This window comes from Balaenoptera physalus (genome assembly GCF_965194825.1).
Source record: "Balaenoptera physalus genome assembly, chromosome: 1".
In the NCBI taxonomy this organism is placed as follows: Eukaryota; Metazoa; Chordata; class Mammalia; order Artiodactyla; family Balaenopteridae; genus Balaenoptera; species Balaenoptera physalus.
The window spans coordinates 1921786-1943789 of NC_138882.1; the positions used below are offsets into that span (position 1 = coordinate 1921786).

Genomic DNA, 22004 nt, shown 5'->3' on the forward strand with positions numbered 1-22004 from the left:
GGGGTGTGGGATCGGGGGGTCCAGCAGCCCCGAGGTTGGGTCCTCCCAGGACCAGCATCTCCGCAAGCCCCACACCTCCTACCGCCAGCTCTCCTGAAGAAAACTTTGGTTTTTACCAAAACAGGCCAACTTTTTTCATTTGCCACAAACCTCCCTCACGGGAAACCCAGCCCCCCCAGGACTCTCTCTGTTTAGTATCATGGTGGTCCCAGAAAAAGTCACTTTGGGCCAGAGGCTTCCTAAGCAAGTGGTCCTGGTACCTCGTGGTTAACAAGGCCTCACAGGTGGATGTTCCCTTCCACTGGGGCTCCGGTACAGAGAGATGCTCAGAGGCAAGGATTCAGGGAACAAAAGATCTTAGAGACATCGTCCCCGCGTCCTGGGAAGCCACGGACCACCCTCCTCCACCCTGGAAATGTTCCCGCTCAACGGGGCCCTCGCCCACCTCGGGCCCACCGCCCTGTAAGAAGGAAGCGGGTGCCAATCGGGGCACGGCAACCCGGGAAGGCGAAAAACAATCGGAGCTCTTTCCCCAAGTGCCCCTAGCGCACAGCAGCCCGGCCCGCCCCGAAGCCCGCGGGCGCCCCGCCCAGCGCACCCGCAGCCCGGCCCGCCCGGCCCAGCCAGGAGGAGCGCGCTCGCTCGGGGGCGAGCAGGGCCGGCGGCCGCGCGGGCGGAGGAAGAGGACGAGGAGGAGGACGACTGCGAGGAGGACGGCGACCGGGAGGAGAAGGACGCGCGGAGGCCACACCCATCGGCGCGCCGATCCGGCAGCGAGTCGTCGGCGGCCGCGCGCTCCAGCCGAGCCTCCGCCCGCACCGAGTCTGGAGCCGGGCCGCACCGGGGAGGGGCCGCTCCGGCCGCAGCGCGAGGGCACGAGGGGCGGCGGGAGGCCGGCACCGGGCGCGGCCGGCGCAGCGACCATGATCGCTTTGTTCAACAAGCTGCTGGACTGGTTCAAGGCCCTGTTCTGGAAGGAGGAGATGGAGCTCACGCTGGTCGGGCTGCAGTACTCGGGCAAGACCACCTTCGTCAACGTGATCGCGGTACGGGGCGCCGGCCGGCCGGGCCTCAGGTCCCCGCCGCGCCCAGCCGAGCGGGTCACCGCCTGGCGTGGCCGGCACGGCTGGCGCCGGCGGGGAGGCGCGGGCCCGGGCGCGCGGGGCCTAGCACGGCCCTGGGGACCTGGCGGCGCGCGCCCGGGCCGGGATGGCACGGCCGGGCGCAGGGGCGGGGGACGAGGGGACGCGGCCCGGGCCCCAGGACCGGTGGCGCCGAGGGTGTCACGAGGCCAGAGGGACCGCCGCCCGCGGAGACGGGCCTCCTCCGGCACCCGCACCCTGGCGCATGACGGGGCGAAAGTGCAGGGCCTGCCCGTGCGGCGCGCGGAGGGTCGCAGGACGGATGCCCGCGAGGCTGGGGGAGGGGGCCCGGGCCGGCCCGGCCCCACCCCGGGGGGTTAACCCCTCCTGGCCGGAAGAGGAAGCCCCGGTGCTATTGATGGGGGATGGGGGGGAGGGATCCCTGGGGGGAGTGGAATCAGCAGAGGCCCTGGGCTCCAGCCCAGACTCCTTCTCCACGGGGAACCTCTCCCCGACCGTGGCGTCCAGCTGGGGGTCCGGGGAGGAGGCACTGCATCCGGCATCCTAAAGAGCTCGGAGTCCCGGCCTGGCCCGGAAGTTGCAGGGCAGGAGGGGGTGCTTCGGACCCAGAGGATGAGTTGGAGGTGGAGGGGCAGGTCCACTCTGGGGACACAGGGAGAGTGGCTCTGAGGGCTTTGGGTCATCAAGACTGAGGTGGGCAAGTGTAAGCCTTTCAGCGCCAGGGCAGTGGTGGGGAGGAGTTAAAATCTGCCTCAAAGAAAGGGGAAGATGAGCTCTCTGGGTGTTTGAGCTGAGCTGCAGTAGCGGCTGTGGCCTGCATTTCTGAGAGGGCTGGGCTGGGCATGTGGGGCTGAGGAAGGCTTGGGCAGAGCTGAGGTGTCTGGGGACCCGGCCCTCGTCCGCAGACGGAGGTTTCTGAGAGCTGTGGGGCGGCCGTACATGACAGGGGTCAGCAGAGAAGTGTGACCTGCCAGCCTGGGTACCTCCCCTCCCTGCATCCTGCCCACCCTCGAAGAGAAGGGTGGAGGGAGACTGGGGGGCAGGTACCCCATGATGGCATGTTTGGGCACTGGCTTCCTTTCCCAAACATGTTTGCGATGACCTCTGCCCAGGGGCTCCTGGCCGCTCACCCAGCAGGACAGGCTCTTCGGGCCCAGGCTGGGTTTGTTGGCACGATGGTTCCTGGGCTCCTGTCTGCCCAGGCTCTGGCCCTTGGTCGCAGGCCCCTGGTTAGACCTGGCGTTGACTTGGGCTCCAAAAGCAGGAGCGCAACGCCTGGCCTCGGGTCCTGCGGGCCTGTGGCTTAGCTCCGAGGTGCCGAGATCTGGGAGCTGTCTCCAGGGTGAGGCCGAGGGGGGACCAGTCGGTGCTGCTGCTGCTCTCGTGGCTCAGCCTGGACATCACCTCTGGCCCCCAGGGAGTCTCTCCTCCTGGAGCGTTTACAAAGCTGTGTTCCTAGGCGGGGATCCACAGGAACCCAGGCGGTTCCGTGTCCTGGTCGTGTCCAGAGAATGGGATGCTCTGGCAGGTCAGAAACGGAATCCAAGAGTCACAGGTTTCACTGCCAGGGTCAGGAGTTTCTGAGGGGTGCAGCGAGGGCTCCCCTCCCCTAGCTGGGCCTTCATCTTTATGACATAAATTTGCCACCTCAACTCACACATCCTAAAAGTGCAGCCTGGATTTCCCTAGAAAGAGGCTTCTCCAGAACACCCATCCCTTGTGGGCTGCAGTGGGAGTGCCCGAGTCTGGGTGAGTCCAGAGTTCTCAGCTCCTCCAGGGCCACAGCATTTCCGCCCGCCAGTGTATGATCACAGGGGAGTGTCTTTCAGAAAGAAATGAAGAGTCAGGACCCCGGGCTCTGTCCCATGCCCACCACTGACCTTCTGAATCCCCTTTGCCTCTTCTTTTGGCCTTTCTTTGTCTCAGCTTTTACCCATTTGGTTTTTTCCTACTCATTCTATGAGTCCGACTGTAAATAGAAATTGAGCTTATGTGTAAGCTGCTCAGCGGGCTAATGTGAGCTGGGAAACATCACAAAGAGACTCTCCAGTGCACCTGAGAACCCAAAACTCACTTTCTGAGTTCTGAAAAAGTTGTGCTGCCAGAAAGTAGGAGATGTTTTGCCCGAGGGAAACAAGAGGACCATTTTCAAATACTTCCAAGTGTAAAAGACTGTCCAATGGAAGAACTAGTTTTGGGGTAGACTTGGGAAGATGGATTTCTGACTCATTATAAAGCACTTTGGAGTGTTGGAGCTGACCCAGGAGGGATGAGCCAGAGGGCATTCAAGTCTGAGCCAGGGGTTCCACCGGATGACTTTAGGGTTCCTGCTGACCTTGAATGAGGAGCTTGTGAGATCTGAGGCCTCAGCCGGGAAATGAAGTTGTGACTGGTTCCAGCTTAGCTTTGATTCACAGCTGAACTGGAAATACTGGGGCCGGGGAGCCTGGCTGCCTGAGGGTCCTCCTGGAACCCGCCTTTGTCCAGGATCACATTCTGCCAGGCTAGGCTTTTCATTTCTATGGGAGCCTGTGAATGTTCTGGGTTGCCAAAGAGCAATGATGGTTCCTCATGTATGGAAACCATTTCCAAGCACTTTGTGAGCCCTATTTGCCAATTGTTAGGAAACCAAAACCCTTTTCTGCCATTTCACAGAAGGAAACCCTGAGGCCCAGAGAGGTCCAAGTGTCTTGTCCAAGCTCCTCCACGATGAGTGATAAACAAGAGCTGGGCTTCCTTCCTCAGGCTCCACATTCTTCATCTGCCCGGTTGGGGATGGAGTGGGCTGGGGTCCAGTGGGTGCCCCATTCCACCTGCACCCTGCTGGGATTTGTGGAGTTAAACCATACATGGTTCTCCCTACTTAGCCAAAAGCAAAACCTCCTCAGGGCACTACCTTTTCCTCACGTTTCCTCACTTTTAGAGGCTCTTGGACCCTTTTGATATCCGATAAAAATCAGAGACCCTTTCCCCAGAGGCGTGTACATACAAAGAAAAATGTGCACATACAGATTGTGTGCATTTTCAGGGGGTCTCTGAAGCCCCTCTTTGGCCTCCAGGTTAGGAACCCTCAACCATCTTATCTTGAGCATCAGGTCTTGAGCATTCAGTGCTCACATCCGAGGGACTTGGTGAACGAGCTCAGGTGATTCCTGAAGATAAAAGGGAATCAATCCATCTCATTCGGGGGTAGGGGGGTCTTCATTCAGACTCACAGGCTCTGAACGAGAAAACATCGTGTCCTACACTTTGGCCAATGGTCAGAGCCGCTGACCACTTTGTGTGGCCTTAGGCAAATTACTCCTCCCACCTGGTAGAAGACAATGACATCGTAACAGAACAAGGCTGTCCCCTCAGGTTCAAGGTTAAGTAAGCCCCATCTCCTTCAGCCTGCGTCTGGGGGAGAAGCAGAGGTGTCCTACATGTGAACGTGGAGATGACCTTGGGCGGAGTTTGGTCTGGCCTTAATAGAGGCCTGTGGCTAGTTTAGAACAATCTAGAGATCTTAGAGACAATTTAGAGGGGAGACGTGAGAATTGTTAGAATTTGAAAGTGGGTTATGGGAAACGGGATTACGGTTAACTGCTACTTACTGGGTGAACATTCACCAATGTCAGTGTAGACGTGGCTCCTCTCCCGAGAGCTCTCAGTCTAGTCGGGGTGCACGGTGAGGAGTACCCATCCTACAAATGGGTACAGTACAAAGAAACCCAGAAGTTGCTTGCTGCGCATTGCATTTGGGGCGTGGCTGACTCACCGACCCTCAGTTTGATGTGAACATTTACTACCGCGTGAAAGTGTAAACCTAGATTGTTTAACGTGACCTGCTCCACTGGAGGCTAGATACAGAAAGGGGGCTCTGGTCCAACAGAGAGGTGGGTTAGACCTCAGGAAGGACTTTCTCCATCCTGGTCGAGCGACTTCGAGGGGCCTCTTTGTCACAGGGGAGGTTGGGTGTGAGGTGGACACCGGGCTTGGTCATGGCCCGTCTTGCTTGAAAGCAGGGGGCGCGCGGGAGCTGCCCGGGACCCCGGGGCGCCTGAGAGGCTCCGGCCTGGCCTCTGCTTCATTCCCGCAGCCTTTTGGTCCGTGGCGGCCGCGGACAGCGCATCTGGGTCCTGGCGATTTTTGCCCCTTTTCCAATTCTGACTCTTCCTTCCAGTCGGGACAGTTCAATGAGGACATGATCCCCACCGTGGGCTTCAACATGCGCAAGATCACCAAAGGGAACGTGACCATCAAGGTGCGCAGCCGAGCTGGCCCCTGGGCGCAAGCCCACGGCCGCAGAGGATGTGTGTGTGCGTGTGCACATGTGCGCGTGTGTGCACGTGTCTGTATGTGTCGGGCCCCCGGAGGAGAAGCTAGAGGAAAGCAGAGGCTTGGGTCCGACCGGATAGTTGGGGAAAGAGCTCAGGTAGGCTTAGGAGTCAGGGACATAGGGAGAGAAGGAATTCCGTTGGGGCAGGCGGGGGGCACGCGGGAGCCGGGATGGATTGGGGGCCTGCCTGCTGCTGACACCCGCTCACCTCTCTTGCTCAGCTCTGGGACATCGGGGGACAGCCCCGCTTCCGCAGCATGTGGGAGCGCTACTGCCGAGGAGTGAGCGCCATCGTGTAAGTGCGCAGCAGGGCCGTGGTCGTTGGCAGGTGACTCACACCTGTGTGCAGCTGCCTTTGGCAGACGCTCTGGGCGCCCACCGGCCAGTCTGAGAACCAGAGGACTGACCACTTCATGCTGAAGCATCTGTGTGTCCCTGCTCATCTCCCTGCCTACCCCCAACCCAGACTCACCCCTATCCTGAATTTTGTGTGATTTAGTGGTTCATTCCCTTGCTTTTTTTTTTTCCTTTCATTGTTGGCCGTGCCACACAGCTTGTGGGATCTTAGTTCCCCAACCAGGGATTGACCCCAGGCCCTTGGCAGTGAGCGCCTAGTGCTAACCACTGGACCGCCAGGGAATTCTCTCCCTTGCTTTTTAAAAATAATTTTATCCTACGTATGTATGTGCCCAAACAAAAGATCATTTAGCTTTCGTTGTTTTTAATCTGATTTTTAAATTTAAATTTTTATGTATTTTTATTTTTTTATGCAGTTTTTAAAGGTGACACTCCATTTATAGTTATATCAAAATATTGGCTCTATTCCCCGTGTTGTAAAGTACATTTTTGTAGCCTATCTTACACCCAGTAACCAGATATTTTTTTATTATCCTTATTATTTAAAAAATTTTTTTGGCCGCACAGCATGCAGGATCTTAGTTCCCAGACCAGTGATGCAACCCTTGCCCCCTGCAGTGGAAGCTCCGAGTCCTAACCACTGGACCGCCAGGGAAGTCCCCAACCTGATTTTTTTAAAAAGCATTTTGATGCAGGAAAGTCTTCTGGGGCTTCCTTTGCTGTTTTCACCCCCTTGTCTAGCCAGCCCTGCCCTGAGAACATAAGCGGGTCACTCTGGGAAGGACTTAGGTCTAATCCTATGGGGCCCAGCGCTGCCACGGGAGCAGCAGCTTCTCCAGGGGTCTGGGGGATGGGACAAGGGCAGGCCCAGCGGCCCCTGCAGGTTCTCACTCCCATCCGTTCAGAAGACGTTCTCAGAGCACCTGCCTGAGCCGTCCCAGGTGGCCTGGAGACCCCGAGGGGCGAGCCAGAGCTGCTGCAGCTCCTTCCCCCCCAACCCCGCAGCCTGTGGTGTCAGCTTGTCCCCACCTGCCGCCCCCCAGGTACATGGTGGATGCCGCTGACCAAGAGAAGATTGAGGCCTCCAAGAATGAACTCCACAACCTACTGGACAAGCCCCAGCTGCAGGGCATCCCGGTCAGCCCCGAGTGGAGTGGGAGGGTTGGGGGCTCGCCAGGAAGGCCCAGGGACCGCTGGGGGCAGGTGGGGGTAAACACTGCTGGCGACAGGGGGTGGAGAGCGGGGGGAGGGAGGGGTGCGGAGGCAACGGGGCTGCGGAAGCCAGCCCCCCTCCCGGGGCAACCTGGCCGTTGCTGCCCTGGACCGAGCCCTGCCCTCCCTTCTCGGCAGGTCCTAGTCCTGGGCAACAAGCGAGACCTCCCGGGAGCCTTGGATGAGAAGGAGCTGATCGAGAAAATGTGAGTTGGCGACTCTTCTCTGTCCTTCCTCCCTGCTCCCCAGACTCCCAGGCGCCACAGCAGAGGGCTTATTGTTGCTCTCGGTGCCCACCGCTTGGTGGCGCTAGAGCGCGCCTGCCCGAGCCCCGCCCTTCGCCCCCATCCCCCTCCCCGTCCCTCCATCCCCGACCGCCCCCGCGCCCGGTCCCCGGACCCCAGCTCCTTGCTCAGTGGCAGCCTCAGCAGACAGCTCTGGTCTCCTGCAGGAATCTGTCTGCCATCCAGGACCGAGAGATCTGCTGCTACTCCATCTCCTGCAAAGAAAAGGACAACATCGGTGGGTCTGGGGACGTCGCTGCGCTCGCGGGGAGGGGGCAGGAGGGGAAGGCATCCGGTGGCTCTCTCCTTGGAGCCCAGAGCGCCGTGGCTCTCCTGGGCAGGACAGGCAGCGGGAAGCCCCGATCCTGATCATCACGCCAGCTCTGCCGTCAACTGGTGTGTGATCTTGGGCAGATCCCCTCTCCTTGGGGCTCACTCCCCGCCTGTGACATCGCAGGGTCGGACCCTTCTGGTCTGAGGGACTCGTCCTGTGGCTCCGTCTCTTTCACCGCAGCCAGATGCCCTTGCACCCATCAGGGGCTGTTCGGAGCTTGACAGCTGGAAGCTGAGCTTGTGATGCTCTTAGGGTTGACCCTAGCTGCAGCGCGCCCCCTCCCACCCCCCAACCCCCGCCGCCAGGTGTATGCTCTACCCTCAGGAGAACCAGCCCTGAAGCCCTGTAACCTCTCTTGCCCCGCAGACATCACCCTACAGTGGCTTATCCAGCACTCAAAGTCACGGAGAAGCTGAGACTCCGGCCCCGCCCCCTCGGACCAGGGACCGCCCTCCGGATCTGAAGCCGAGCTCCCGCCCCCTCCCCCTGCCGCCCCCCCAAGCCCACCCCTCCTTACTTGGTGTGGGGAGGGGCCCTCTGGGGGTCCCAGAGTCCTGTTCTGCTGAGGTTTGAACTCCCGATTTTATTGTAAAATAAATTGCTCCCCTCCGGTCCCCTAACCTCCCCCCTCCCCTCTCCCTTTGTCTCTCCGCCGCCCTGCTTCCCTCCCCTCTGCAGCCCCGCCCCACAGCCCCGCCTCCTCTCCTGTCCCGCTCCCTGCTTTCCTTTCCCACACTCTTCTGTTATTGTCCTGTGTGTACAGTATATATATGTATATATATTTTAATTTTTTAATTTAAGCAAAGACTAAAATCAACCATTTGATGCTGCAGGGGCCAGTCAGGATCTGGGAGGGGGCGGTCTGGAGAGAAGGAGAATAGCGGGGTTAGCTGGGGCCGGTTCAGGTCAGGAAAGGTAAGGCTGGCACAGGGGCAGGTACCAGCCCAGGCACGGGTGGCCGTCCCCACGTCCCGTTTGTCTCCACTTCCCAGTCTGGCCTGTCTCCGCAGTGTTTGAATGTCACTGGCTGAAGGGAGCTTCCAGAGACGCCCTTCTCTGCCCCCAGCCTCAGCATGGCCACCAGGCTCAACCAGGCGCCGGAGACTGGGGGCGAAGGGGCAGGAGGCCAGCGCCCTAGCAGCCCCTCCCGCCTGTTCCTGGCTCCCAGCTCCTGCCCCTCCCCGGGCCCTCACCTCCACGGGCCACCTCTTTTTCTGTTCTCATTTTGCAGAGTTGCACAAGGAGAGAACTCAGCATGGGGGGTTGGTTCTTTGGGTTTTGTTTTCTGTTTGTTTAATTTAATGATTTGTAAAGTGATGTCCCTCTTACTTTTTTACACTTTTCAGCTCATATTTAACCTCTGTTTGGAAAATGATTCTTGTAACTGTACATTTTTTTGCCTCCTAACAACAAGAATAAATGACAATTTTGTGTTGGGGGGGTGCGCGGTGCGGGTTTTTTTTCTGTCCACAGCCCGGCAGGCTGGGGACTCTGGTCCCCGACCCTGGGCGCACCCAGCCAAAGGGAGGCACGCGCTCGCCCGGGCGCACAATGGCCCTTTACAGAGCAGCCCCCGCGAGCGTGCCGGCTCCTGCCCTGCCGCCTCCTCCTCTAGTCGGACTTTCCTGTGTCCCCAGCTCTGAGCCAGCAGCTGCCAGGGGAATGGAGGGGGTCTGTGTCGGGAACTGCCCGGCTGCACCCGGTGTGTGCGGGACGGAGCCTGCTTCCTGGGAGTCTGTCCAGGCCCCCACCTGCAGCCAGGGTTGGCGGAGCCGGTGAATTGTCCTGGGCGGTGCGGGAGCAGTGCCGGGCCTGCAGAGCCCACGGCTTACCACCCTTGGCTGCTCCTCTGTTGGTGTCCCAGCTGCTGGTTTCCCGGGAGAAGCCGTGCCCTCCCTTCCCTGCCCACCCCCGGCCCCTCCCAGCCCACTCCACCCCTAGAGCTGGTCCCCTCTGCCCGCAGCCGTGGCCTCGGAGCCTTGCGCCCTGCTTCCCAAGTCCGGGGCCATCTTGACCCACTTTTACAGTAAGCCCCGCCCCCTGGGCTCCCTTCAGCCCGGAGATGGAGCGGCCCTGCGGAAGGCTCCACCCCTTCTCGCCGCACCTCTGCAGGGAGGAGGCCACTTCCACGGTCCCGGGAGCAGGGCCTGCCCTGGTGGCTCTGAGCTCGCCGGCCCTTCCTTGGTGCGTCCTCTTGGAGCCTCCTTGTGGTCATCAGAACCGCAGGGAGGAATGGCCTGCCTGGAGAGGGCTTCCCCACTGCCGGGGAGTTTGAGGAGAGAAAGCAGATGGAATTTGGCGAAGGGAGCTAGATGACTTTAGGTTCCTTCCAACCCCTGAAGAATAGGACACGTGCCCCCTGGTCGAGGAGGTCGAAGCTGGGGCCTGGCTGTCCCCTGGGCTCTCCTGGCTGCTGAGGTGGCTGGAGATGCCATGGCCTGGGAGGCTGGGACAGGACCAACAGGCACTGGTCTGGCGAGCAGGATGGGGAGCTTCAGGGATAAGCTGCCTTTCTCGCCTCCTGCCTCCTGCGTCCTCGGACGAGATAAGACAGGATGGGCTGGTCGCCAGCAAGCAGGCATCCTTCTGCCCCAGGGCCTGCACCCAGCACACAGCAGGTGCTTCGTAGGACAGACTGTGTGTGTGTACACCATCACGGGGGGCCCTTTGCACTGCCTGGCCAAGCCTGCTCTGCAGTTCTGGAGGACTGAACCCCAAAAGGGAGGGAGGGAAGGACGGTGCCAGGCATCAGGCATCGTGCCGGGAGCTTTATGTATCTTGTCTCATTCAATGACTCCAGGCCTCTGTGAGGGGGCCTTATTCCTGTTTAACTGATGGGGTCCAGTAACTGCGTCCAGTCCGGCCCAAGGGAGGCAATTCTCAGTGCAAGGTGCACATGCTGACGGGGTCAGGGGGGCTCAGTGGGTTGGCCCGCCTCCCACCTGGCTGACATCAGGGCTCAGGGTTGGTCCCCTAAAGACCCAGCTCAAGTCCACTGCCCACCACTGCCAGCCTGCCCCCACACCCCATGCCCAGGACCCCTAAGCAACAAATGCTGCATTGTCCCCCCAGCTGGCCTAGCCGGAGAGACAGTGGCTCTTTCCCAAGGCCCGCTGGCCTGCTGACTAATCCTGCAAGCCACTCACGTTGGCGGGGCCCAGGGCAGCGGTGGTGGCAGGGCCTCGGAGCCGCAGGGAGGGGCAGGGGCCGCTTTGTGGCAGAGCCCCCAAACAGGATGCGGCGGTGCCCCCTCCCCGCCCCCAGCCTCCCATCTTCAGCCTGCGCGTCCTGCCTTCACCCTGGCCCCCCTCCTCCATCCCATAGGAGGCTGCTGGTGCATCTGGGACTGGGGTTGGGGTGGGGGGAGAGAGGAAGTCAGGGGGAGGGATGAGGAGGGAAGGGCCCTGGTCACCTCAGCACTGCAAACCTGCCCTTGGTCTCCTCTCCAGCCTGTTCCCCCCACCGTCTTAAGTTGCTGCAGACAGAGCTGGGGGCTTTGGTCACTGTGGCAGCGGTCGGCCGAGAAACGGGTGGGTGTCTCTCCAGCACAAAGAGTGTGCGCCCAGCAGCGCCATCGCCTAGCAACGGCCTCCCTCTCTCTTGGCATCACCCGTCCTGGGGGTGGGTGCCAGGGAGAGAGAACAAGGCCATTAAGATCCGCAGGAGTGGGGGAAGGAGGCTTGGGTCCGGGGCTGAAGCCAGTGGGTATGGGTGGGGTGGCCAGAGGAGAACGGAGCCCAGGGCACCAGGCAATGCCTGTGCCTCCCTGGCCCTGCCCTGGGGACCCTCCCCGGCCCTGCTCAGGTGATCCAGGCAGAGCTGGCAGCAGGAACTCCGCGGGACCCTGAGCTGCGCTTCAGATGGGAAGGGTGGGCTTGCAGGACAGAGAGTGGTCTGTGGCCTAGGCCGAGGTGTCCCTTTGGTTGACCTCATGCCAACTTCGCTGGGCCCGGACGGGGCTAAGGGGCCTCTGGAAGGGCCCCCTGGGCTGGGGGGGACCAGAGAGAGGAAAGAAGGCTCTGTGGGGCTGTCGATGGAACTCTGGCTGCCGGGAAGGGGGCGGGGTAGGGGCGGGCGGGGGCAGGCAGCTGGGCCGTCTGTAAGCTAAACAGTCTGTTCTAAGAAGCCAAACAAGAGCAGCTCTCAGAGTCAGAGAGGCTGGAAGCCCCCCAGGCTGCTGGTTGCCCTCGAATGGGGGCTTTGTGGGGAGGGAGGAAGAGCGGCGGGGGCTCCATGGGAGATAAACTTGCAGCCTTCTACTTCCCAGGGACGGCTGGGCTCAGGCCAGCCTGAGGACACAGTGCCCCAGCTCCCAAACCCTTCCGTCCACTCTGCCCTCAAAGCCACAGGGCCCCAGGCTGGACAGGACACCAGCCACAGGCCAGGAAGGGCCAAAGGTAGCCAGGAGGGCAAAGCCCAGGTGCATCTGGGCACAGCCAGGATGTGGCACAAGAAAGGCCCGTGGGCACAGGGGTAGTTCTACCTAGTTTATTGTTTTCCAAGAAGGGTCTTCTACGGGGGAGCACCTGACCGGGATTGGGGGGGGGTGGACAGGGCAACCAGGGTACGTCAGAGAAGGAGGAGGACAGAGAGAGAAATGCTCCTGGAGAAGAGACGGCACCTGGAGGAGGCTTCCAGGGCTGGGCCCATCCTGTGCAGAGAAGAGCCCGGTTGCTGGCCCCCAAGGCCCCCGTCCAGGATGGGCGATGCTGAGAGGGGCAAAGTATAGTGTAGTCGGGCTCCAGATGGAGAGGGGAGAGTGAGGCTGGGACCAGGTGAGGTTCTGGCTCCCAGCCGGCGGGATGGAGAGTTTCTGGGCAGCTCTGAGGACCTGGAGGATCACCGCCCCCCAGCAAGAGGACGGGCGGGCCGGCCCCCGAGAAGGGGCTCGGCCAGGGGGCTCCGACATACCCAGACCCCAGCCAGGGGAACCAAGTCCATCTCTGGACAGAGCTCCCCCTGCCACGGCCGGCCAGCCTCAGCAGGGCGTGCCCAGGGCCAGGAGCGGTGGCGCCTCCCGGGGCTTGTGGAAGTAGACAGAGGTGGACAGCCCCGTCTGGAGCTTGGCATCAGGGCCGTCGGTGGCCGCCGCCCCGCCGCAGCCCTCGCAGCAACAGCAGCAGCAGCAGTCCAGGAAGGCGCGGCCCAGCGGCCGGCACACGCACAGGAGGAGCACGGGCGTGACGGCCGCCTTGAGGAAGGTGGAGAACTGACCGACCAGGCCCAGGAGGTCCAGGGTCTGGCGGGTGAGCGTGGCCGAGAGGTAGGCAGCCACGACGTTGCACACGTTCTCGGGGAGGGTGCAGAGGGCGTAGACGGCGGTCAGGCCCACCACGGTGCTGCTGAGCTGGCCCTCGCGCTGCTCCTGCTGGCCCGGCCGGCACTCCGGCTTTCTGCCGGGCGGGCCCCACACCCGCCACGTCACCAGCTGGCAGGTGACCGTGAAGAGGATGGGCAGGCAGAAGTAGCAGCCGAAAGACCACCACATTCGGGCGTTCTGGTAGGTCAAGACCAGTGAGTAGAGGGACTCAGGCAGGCGGGCCGAGGGCTTCATGACGCACGCATCCACAGGGCCCGCAGCGGGGCCAGGCTCCTGCACCAGCTGCCAGAGCAGGAGCTCGGGCACAGCCAGCGTCATGGAGCCCACCCAGATGACCGCCAGCTTGGCCAGGATGGACGGGCACGGCTCGATGGGCCTGGCCTTGGGCAGGGTGCTGGTGGCCACGTGGAAGCGGTCAATGCCCAGGGCGCAGAGGCTGAAGGTGGTGACGCCTAGAGCGGAGACCTGCAGGGGGGCGTGGGGGGTGGGGGAGAGGCGGGGGTCAGCCCCAGGCAACCGAGGGGCTGGCTCAGACTGGAAGTGCACGGCAGGTGTGGGAAGGACAGTGGCGGCACCGCCATTCAGGGGCATTTCAGATCTCACGGCCAGCGTCTGACGGGACAAACCAGGCTCAGGCGGGACCAGGGCCTTGGTGGACAGCAGAGCTGAGGTTCCCCTGCAGGCCGCCCGACTCCCGCCGCCCGCTGCCTTGCCTCTGGGCCCAGGGATGAGCGACCTGGGCCCTACAGCCCCTTGTGCTCCTGAGACTTTGGGAAATCATCTCTGAGGACAAACATGGACAGAGACGTAGGGCTCCTGGGCCTGCGGGTCCTTGGATGGCCTCACCCACCACGTCCATGGGGGGAGTGGCCTTGGGGGGTGCAGGGCACACACTCTCCCGCCCTCCTCGCCCTGCCCGGAGAGGCCCAGGGCCAGCCCGAGTGGGGAAGCAGCCCCTCCAGGCAGGCCTGCGCCCACCTCCCCGCAGGCAGCTCACAGAGCACACAGGAAAACCACCCTGTGAGCAGAGAGGAAGCCAGAGCAGCAGGGAAGAAAGTGCCAGAGAGAAGTGACGGGGCTGGGGGGTACTCCCAGCTCAGATGATGTCTGGGCACACTCAGGGCTGTGCTCAGTTCCCCCTCCGTCCAAGCACTCCCCTCTCCAGCTGGCTCCCACCCCCTCTCCAGGCAGGCCCCAGGCCAGGGCTCAGGCAAAACAACACGCCCCCTCCTTTCCTACACCTCAAAAATGGCCCCAAGCTGTATTCAGCTGCCTCCTGCTCCCCCCTGGGGTCTCCTGGGGCCTCCCTACAAAAGGGTGCTGGGCGGTGCATTTGTCCCTCCACTCTCACCCGTCACCCCAGCCTCCAGGGAGGGCTCAGGGGTCACCTCTGCCCTCCAGGCCGTGGAGGGGGTTAGGCGGCAGCCCGCGTATCAGGTGTGTTGGGACCCACAGGTGGGCAGGGGGCAGGGCCGGGCTCTCCTTGGCCACCAGCTCCATGCAGACAAGCGCTCACAGGGGTCTTAGACCTTTCTCAGTAAAATCCACCGCGTACTGAATTATTTCAGTTCGAAGCCCTTTGTAGACGTCACACATGTGAGCCTTCAGGGACTCACTCAGCTATGGTGATGGCGGTCAGCCCCGACTCACAGAGGGGGAAGCAGAGGTTTGGGCAGGTTAAGTGGCTAACCACGGCCACTCAGCAGAGCCCGGGCTCTGACCCAGTCTGCCCCGTTCCAAGGCCCTGGGTCTGACCTCCCACAGCTCTCCTGGGCTCTGAGCGCCAGGTCACTAAGATGCAAGGGCTGTCCCCGGCCAGAGGGCCTCTTTCAGGTCTGAGCAACTTTGGGCCACAGTTAGGTGGTCTCCCTGGGTTGGGAAGGACAGGAAAGGGCTGTGCCACCCGCTGAGCCTCAGAGAGTCCGTCCGGATATGAAACCATTGCTAGGTCACGGGACGGGGGCAGAGCTGGGAATAGGACGGTGTCCAGACGCTGATCCTGATTCCTTCCCCACCCAGGCCGGCTGCCCGCTCACTCAGCATCTCCCATTCTCTCGGGAGGAAAGCAGCCTTTGGGGGGAGGGAGGCCACAGTCACCCCAGCACTCATTATTCCTCCTCCCACAACGTAAGCAACATGCAAAAGGCTGCAGCCTGATTTCCTGTTCCTAGGCAGACATGTTGGCCTTGCTGTGTCCCACGTAAATGCACACATATTGGTATATTTTTGCACTGTTTTGATTAAGCTGTATCCGTGTGATCTACACATCTATCAACACCCACGTGCTCAGCCCAGCGTGGAAGTTCCCAGGGGTGGGGCCAGTGGTCACCTTGGAGCCGCAGCTGGAGGGCCAACTGGTCTACCCTCTGGTCAGGAGACAGTGAAATGGGAGAGGAGCTGTGACCTGCCCAGGGACATCCCAACATGCCAGGGACAGAAGCTGACACTAGAGCCCCAGCTTTAGCTCCAGCCCCAGAACCAGGTGTCTCCTTCCAGAGGATGGAGGAGGCGGCTGATGGTGATGGCGGCGACGAGGGTCGCAGTGAGGGAGGGTCTTTCCTTCCTTCCGTGTTTGCACTCCCGGGAGTGGATACAGACTTGACCCCAGGGCCCTGACACCCGCCTGCTCGCTCGGGTACCTGAGAGCTCCCAGGAGCCAATCCTGCGTTTGTCTTGGGGGAGAAGCAGCGAGACAGAGCCCCAGGCCTGAGGGGCCTCGCGCACCCTCGCAGCCCACATCCGGCAGCGCCCCCCCCCCACCCAACCCCGTGGGCTCTAGCGGGACACACACTCACCTCCACGAAGGGCACAGCCCGGCAAGACACGTCACCCAGCAGCCTCTGCTTGGTGATCTCGTGGAAGATGATGACAGGGAGGCAGAAGAAAAGGACCAGAAAGTCCCAGAGGGCCAGGCTGGCGAGGATGGAGTTCCAGGCGCTCTTCAGGTAGTAGCTGTGCCACACGATGCACATGACCGCCAGGTTGCCCACGATGCCCACGGCAAACAGCACCAGGGCCAGGAGCAGCACGGTGTAGGCCCCGTAGGAGCTCTCCGTCACCGGGTACAGGGGGTTCTGGATCTGCAGCCGCCGGCCCGGCGTCCCCGTCGTGTTGCCCCGAGGCTCCTGCCTGCTGCCCCCAGGGACCACAGCCCAGTCCGGGTGGGCGCTGGCGGCCACCTGGGGCTCGGTGGGCTGCGGCCCGGTGGGGCGGATGGGCCGGGGGTACTCAGCCCACTCCTCGGGCGCGTACTGCTGCACCCCCTTCGCCTCCTCCTCCTCCTCGGTGCCACGCCTGGACCGGCTCGGCTGCTCCTGGGTCGCGGCCTGTCGACCGCCCCGGCGCAGGGGGACGCCCCCAGGGACCCTGCCGGGACCCGCCGCTAACGCCACGGCGAGAGAGATGGCCAGAGGCCACGGCCACCACATGGCCGGATGAGCGGCAGTGGCTGCCCACGAGCGGAGGCGAGGCCGGACCGAGTGCAGGGCCGACTCGACGGGCAGCTGGCCGGTGGGCCCGCCCCCATCGGGCGTCTGGCATTGCCAGCCGGCTCCAGCACCCCCCTCCATCCCCACCCCTCAGCCACCAGGCAGGGCAGGGCTGGGCCCTCTGCTGGACACAGGGCGCTCTGTGCCATCCGCAGGACACGCCTCCCCGGGCCCCCGGGCAGCGGCGCTCAGACCTGTGGGGCCCCCAGAGGCCGGGCACCCCCGGCCTCAGATGCTGGGGTCCTGGGGGCGCGGGGCGGGGGCGGGGTGGGGTGGAGGCAGGGCACCAGCCCCTCCTCAGCAGACCGGATAATCACCGTCGTTGTCGTTTACTGAACCTGATGAGATCCCGCGCTCAGCCAGCTTCTGGATGAACCCTCACCACGGCCCTGCGGGGCGAGCGCCCTCATTCCCGTGTCTCGGGTTAGAGAGCTGGCCAGTCACCCAGAGCTAAACCTGGCCCAGCTGGCCCGGGGCCTGGGCCTGACTCCAGACCTTCTGACCATCGCTGTTCTCAGTGGGCACGGGTCCACCTGCTTCCTGCGAACCACACAAAGTTCCCCTGGAAGGAGCAGCCGCCCAAAACTTAAAGCACCGCATTCTGATCCGGACACAAGGTGGATGGACATTTGCAGTAACAGGTCTTTCCTGAGCACCTGCTGGGTTCTAGACACTCAGTACAAAAATGTAAAAGACCTCTGCCATCAAGGAGCCTTCAGTGCAGGGCAGGGGGGAATAAATATGTAAATAAATAATTATAGCTCAGGGATGGATGCTATGAAAGGCAAGGGACCAGCCGCCGAGGAAGCCCGAAGGAGCCTGGAGGCACCTGGAGGGCCTCCCAGAGGGGGCGACTTTTAAATGGACCCTGAAGAGCGGCTTCAAGCTCCCCAGACAGACAACAGAGAAGGAAGCGTACTCAGGCAGAAGAAGCAGCACTTGCAAAGCCACGGGGGTGTGACAGCAGGGTGCAGCACGAGGACAGCAAGGAGGGCAGCAAGGGAGCAGGGAGGGGCGTGCGGGCGAGGAGCCTGGGAGGCGAGAAGAGGAAGGACAGGGAAGGGCCTTGTACGCCAGGCCCGGGGTGTACGCCTTACCTTGGAGGAGCTGGGGGGCTGCGGCTTGCTGAGCAGAGGACGTGGCTTGAGCACGTCCCTGGGGAGGGTCCCTGACGGCGGCTGGGGTCACGCAGCCTGGGGCAGGGGCACCTGTCGAGACGCAGCTGTCTAGAAGATGGTGAGAAGCGGAGCCCAGGAAAGCCGAAGGCTGTGCGTGGGAGGGACAGGTCAAAGCTGAGCCCAGGCCTGCGGTGGACAGCGAGACACTCACCTGGGCAGGAAAGGTGAGGAGTCTGGTGGGAGGTTGGGCGAAAACCTCTGCTTGTGCAGGTGAGTGGTCTGGGTAGAGATGCAGGAAAGAGTCACCTGCGGCCTAAGAGAAAGGCTGCAGCAGGATGCAGAGATACGGGGGTTGAGGTGGGGCTGCGGCTGCCCAGGGGTGTGCAGACACTTAGCGGGGAGGGCGCAGGGTGAGGCCCCAGGAGCTCCCACACTCATGAGAAAACGAAGAGAAAGTCAGGAGAGGAAGTGGCTGGGTTCCCACTCCCTTGAGGCCAGAGAGGGAAGGCGGGCCATCTGGGTGGCCAGAGTCAAAGATAACTCACATAGTCAGTCAGCAGACACCAGCCAGGGCTCCCGGAGTGGGACCAACCCAGAACTGACTTTCCTAGAAGACCTTCTGACCAGAAAGCTCTGTCCTACCCGGAGGCCCAACGTGCTGTGTGAAAACAGGGGTCCAGGGAAAGGGGGAGGAGGAGGAAGAGGAAGAAAAAACCTCACGCACCCTCAGACAAGATAAGGGAAGCATCTTGGGCTTTTGGAAGATCTTACCTTTCTGCCTTCTTCTCGTTTATTCTTTGTGTTGGGACAGGGACATGCGGGCTGCAGGTCCGGGCTCGTCTGGGCTTCAGAGTGTCACAGCGAAGATGAGAGGTCCATCGAGAAGTCAGATCAGACGAGGACCAAACTGGCCCCTTCGTTGTCACCACCCTAGCCTCCACGGCGGAGGGAGGCCAGGCCTCCTACCTCCACCTCCCCGGCCTCAGGAAAGGGCCGAGGAAGAACTGCAGGAGATGCACGGGGTGCCCCGCCCTCGGCCTAAGCATCCTGGGGGTCCACCCTTGGAATGTGCTTCCCGAATCCTGGAGCGCTGCCCCCTAACCTACCCCGCAGCAAGTCAGCACCTTCCCACCTGCGGCTCCCGGCATTTAGCTGCTGTCCTTGGAACCCACCACCTGCCTCGTGGTGGTTCGGGCAAACAGAGCCATCACCATCCATGTAGTGAGCCCTCACCAGTGCCAGGCCACGGTAACCGCTTGCTAGAATCATCGTACTTCACCTTTACATTCTTACCCCAGCTCAGAGAGGTAAAGTAACTTTCCCAAGGACACACAGCTGGGATCCAAGTTGCAGGTTTGTCCAACTGCAAAGCTGAAATTCTTAGCCACTCCTTTGCGTAGCCTGACAGAAGTTCCAAAGGGATCCTGAAGAGGCTCTACACCAACTCTCGTATTTTTCAGATGTGGAAACTGCAACCAGAGAAGTCGAGCGCCAGGGCCAGGCACACACCAACACAGCGCCGACCCCAGCCCGTCAGCCCTCTGCTCTGAATATTCCCTACTGACTGCACCTCGGCGCAGGAGCTCCATAAACCCTGGCCGCTGCAAGGGCACCCCGTCTGCCAGTCCTGGGCTCCCTTGGCTCTTTGGGGCATGGGGATGTCAGAGGCCACTAGGTGGAACCAGATGTTCAGAGATGGAAGTTCAGGGCTGCCTGCGCTCCGAGCCCTGCCCACAGACCCTGCGGCTGTCCTACACCGGGTGGGTTCCCCGGGCCGACCCCGGGGGCTGTGGAGATGCACCTGCCATTCCACCCCACCCTCCTGGGGTGCCCAACTCGGCCCCTCACGGGTCGGCCTCCCCAGCCGAGACACCTATCCTGGACTCAGAGGCAGGCCATGCAGGAGGCGAAGATTTCCCAGCCCTTAGGACCGGCTCTCCTCCATCCCCGGAATTCCCCATCCTCCTCCCTGGGAATTCCCCAGCGAGCTGGCCGCCGGAAGGTCCTGGGGCGGGAGGCGGTGGGAGCGGGGCTGGGGCTGTCCCCTGGCGTGCAGCGTGGAGGGGGGTGAGGGCCTTGGGGCTGCCGGGGAGGTGCCGCCCGAGAAGACAGTTCAGAGTTGACATTTTCTTGAGCAAGTTCCACTAGCCGGCATTGTCCAGAGAACGGAACCACACAGTCCAGATATGACTTCTTCTATGGTTCTGCCACTTACGAGCTGTGTGACTTTGGTCGAGTACTGAACCTCTCTGGGCCTCGGCTGTAACGAGGGGACAGTAACAGACTAAATGCGCTCGTCTATGTCCATCGCTAGAACGGCGTCTGGTACACAGGAAGCACTAGATGAGGATGCGCTGTTGCCATGGTAACTCACTTACTACCACAGCCTCACGAGGCAGATGCTGTTATTATCTGCACTTTACAGATTTGGAAACTGAAGGACAGAGAGGGAGGATGCAGCCGAAGAGGTGTGGGGGGGCAAATTTGAGACAAGCCCTCCCCCACCCCACCCCTTCCCTGCCAGCTGGCACCAGACCTGGGCGGGGTGTCCTCGGGACCCCACTGTGCCAGCCCTCTGGGCTCCGGGCTCCTGGGGCCCAGGGGCACTGGGGGACAGGTGAAGGGCCATGGTTAGGTGTGCTTCTAAAGGTCAGAGGGGGGCTTCCCTGGTGGGGCAGTGGTTAAGAATCTGTCTGCCAGTGCAGGGGACACGGGTTCGAGCCCTGGTCCGGAAGATCCCACATGCCGCAGAGCAGCTAAGCCCGTGCGCCACAACTACTGAGCCTGCGCTCTAGAGCCCACGAGCCACAGCTACTGAAGCCCACATGCCTAGAGCCCAAGCTCCGTAACAAGAGAATCCACCTCAGTGAGAAGCCCATGCACCACAGCGAAGAGTAGCCCCTGCTCACCGCAACTAAAGAAAGCCAGTGCGCAGCAACAAAGACACAGCAACAAAGACCCAACGCAGCCATAAATAAATAAATAAATAAATTTCTAAAAAAAAAAAAAAAAGACCATTTAAAATAAAATAAAATAAAATAAAATAAAGGTCAGAGGGTCAGGACCCGCTCCCAACTCTGGGACGAGCCAGCCATCAGTCATCATTCCTCGTCCAAATGCCCGCTGAGCACCTACCGTGTGCCAGGCATTGTCGCAGACACTCGGGAAACAGTGAACAGCATGGGCATGACCTCTGCCCCCCGAGAGTCACATTCAAGGAAGGAGGCAGCCACTGAAAAAACTAACCCCCAAATAGCATAACTATAAACTGTGAGGAAGGACACGGGAAAAGGAGAGGGTGTCGTGCCATCCTGGAATCTCTCTGCCCTTCAGTTTTCTCTTGGGTAAAAGGTCGGGAGTATCACTGGCACCTGAGGCCTCCCAAGGATGCTGTCGCAGTAGAATGCGGGCACTGTGAAGGCGAGGTTTCCACTGTCATGAGTGTCAGTGCTTCTCAAAGTGTGGTCCCTGGATCGCCAGCCCTGGGGAGCTGATTGACACGCTGGCTCAAGCAGACACTCGGGCAGGACCGGCACCCCACGCTTCAGCAAACCCTCCGGAGGACTTCGATGCAGTGCGTCAGGAATGCCCGCTGCATGGAACAGACAGGGTGGAATGGAGGCTGAGCTTGTAGGAGGGAGCAGACACAGGGAATGCTGACCCTGGGGAGCTCCTGGACCTCAGACCCACCCAACTCTGACGAGCAGGGCCTGTCTCCCCGTCTGCTTCCTCAGCGCCTGGCATCCAGGAGCTGCTTGGAACGTGTGTGTAAGGAAAAAAGAACACACCATCAGCAGAGGCACAGAACTACCCACCAAGTCCTCCCTGCTCGGGGATCCCAACCTCCCCTCAGTGAAGGAGCTGGGGCGAGGAAACCCCTGGCCTCCTCGACAGAAGGAAGACTTACAGCGGCCCAGATGGTCAGTGGGAAGACTTCCCACCACCCCAAGACGCTCCTTCCCTGGGACTCGCTATTCCTCTCCCCAGCATGGTGCTGGCTCCCCGAGACTGTCAGGTGCCAATCAGGTCTCACCACCTCCCCGCTGTCTCCCACAGCCCAGCCAAGGCAAGGCTGGGATGCTCAAACACAGGGAAGGGCTCAGGATGCCACGGTGAGATAAGCACAGCCTGTTATGAGGAACCGATAATCTGGCCTGCAACGTGTCATCCCGCCCTCCAGACCCCAGGGCACCTCCGCTGAGCTCCGGCCAGCACTCAGCACCCTGAGCTCACCATAGACGATGCTCTCTTCCCGTGGTGAAGTCAGGTCCTCTTACCTAAAGACGGCCCTCCAGGTTAGCGTCTCCCAGTAAGGACCCTCCCATAACAGCATAACTTTGGGACCCAACTGGCTGGCCCCATCAGAGCAAAATCCCAAATTTTTATAAGATACTTACACACTGTAGGAGGCGAGTGAGTCATGCTGGCCTTTACTTAACAGATGATTACTGATGCCTATTATGTGCCAGA

At 61.3% G+C, this 22004-nt stretch overlaps 2 protein-coding genes across 7 annotated transcripts; one reads left to right on the plus strand and one right to left on the minus strand.

Annotated features, from left to right (window-relative positions):
* Positions 1 to 621: 621 nt before the first annotated feature.
* ARL8A (ARF like GTPase 8A) lies at positions 622 to 9044 on the plus strand. The gene is made up of 7 exons (XM_082432303.1): positions 622 to 1046; positions 5266 to 5346; positions 5643 to 5716; positions 6822 to 6915; positions 7129 to 7196; positions 7442 to 7512; positions 7975 to 9044. Exons 1-7 carry the CDS (start codon positions 924 to 926, stop codon positions 8022 to 8024), a joined length of 561 nt encoding a protein of 186 aa, XP_082288429.1. The 5' UTR covers positions 622 to 923; the 3' UTR covers positions 8025 to 9044.
* A 3038-nt stretch (positions 9045 to 12082) lies between these two features.
* On the minus strand, positions 12083 to 21139 carry GPR37L1 (G protein-coupled receptor 37 like 1). Of its 6 annotated transcripts, XM_082461816.1 has the most exons (5): positions 18828 to 21139; positions 18306 to 18379; positions 17746 to 18192; positions 15724 to 17642; positions 12083 to 13393 (listed from the first exon to the last, which is right to left on the minus strand). In XM_082461816.1, the coding sequence occupies exons 4-5, from the start codon at positions 16495 to 16497 to the stop codon at positions 12587 to 12589; spliced, it is 1581 nt and encodes a 526-aa protein (XP_082317942.1). In that variant the 5' UTR covers positions 16498 to 17642; positions 17746 to 18192; positions 18306 to 18379; positions 18828 to 21139; the 3' UTR covers positions 12083 to 12586. The 6 variants fall into 6 exon arrangements, with proteins under 6 accessions (XP_082317942.1, XP_082317944.1, XP_082317941.1 ...); XM_082461818.1 differs by having other exon boundaries at positions 17746 to 19003; positions 19105 to 21139; XM_082461815.1 differs by having other exon boundaries at positions 17746 to 18379.
* Between the last annotated feature and the right edge of the window lie 865 nt (positions 21140 to 22004).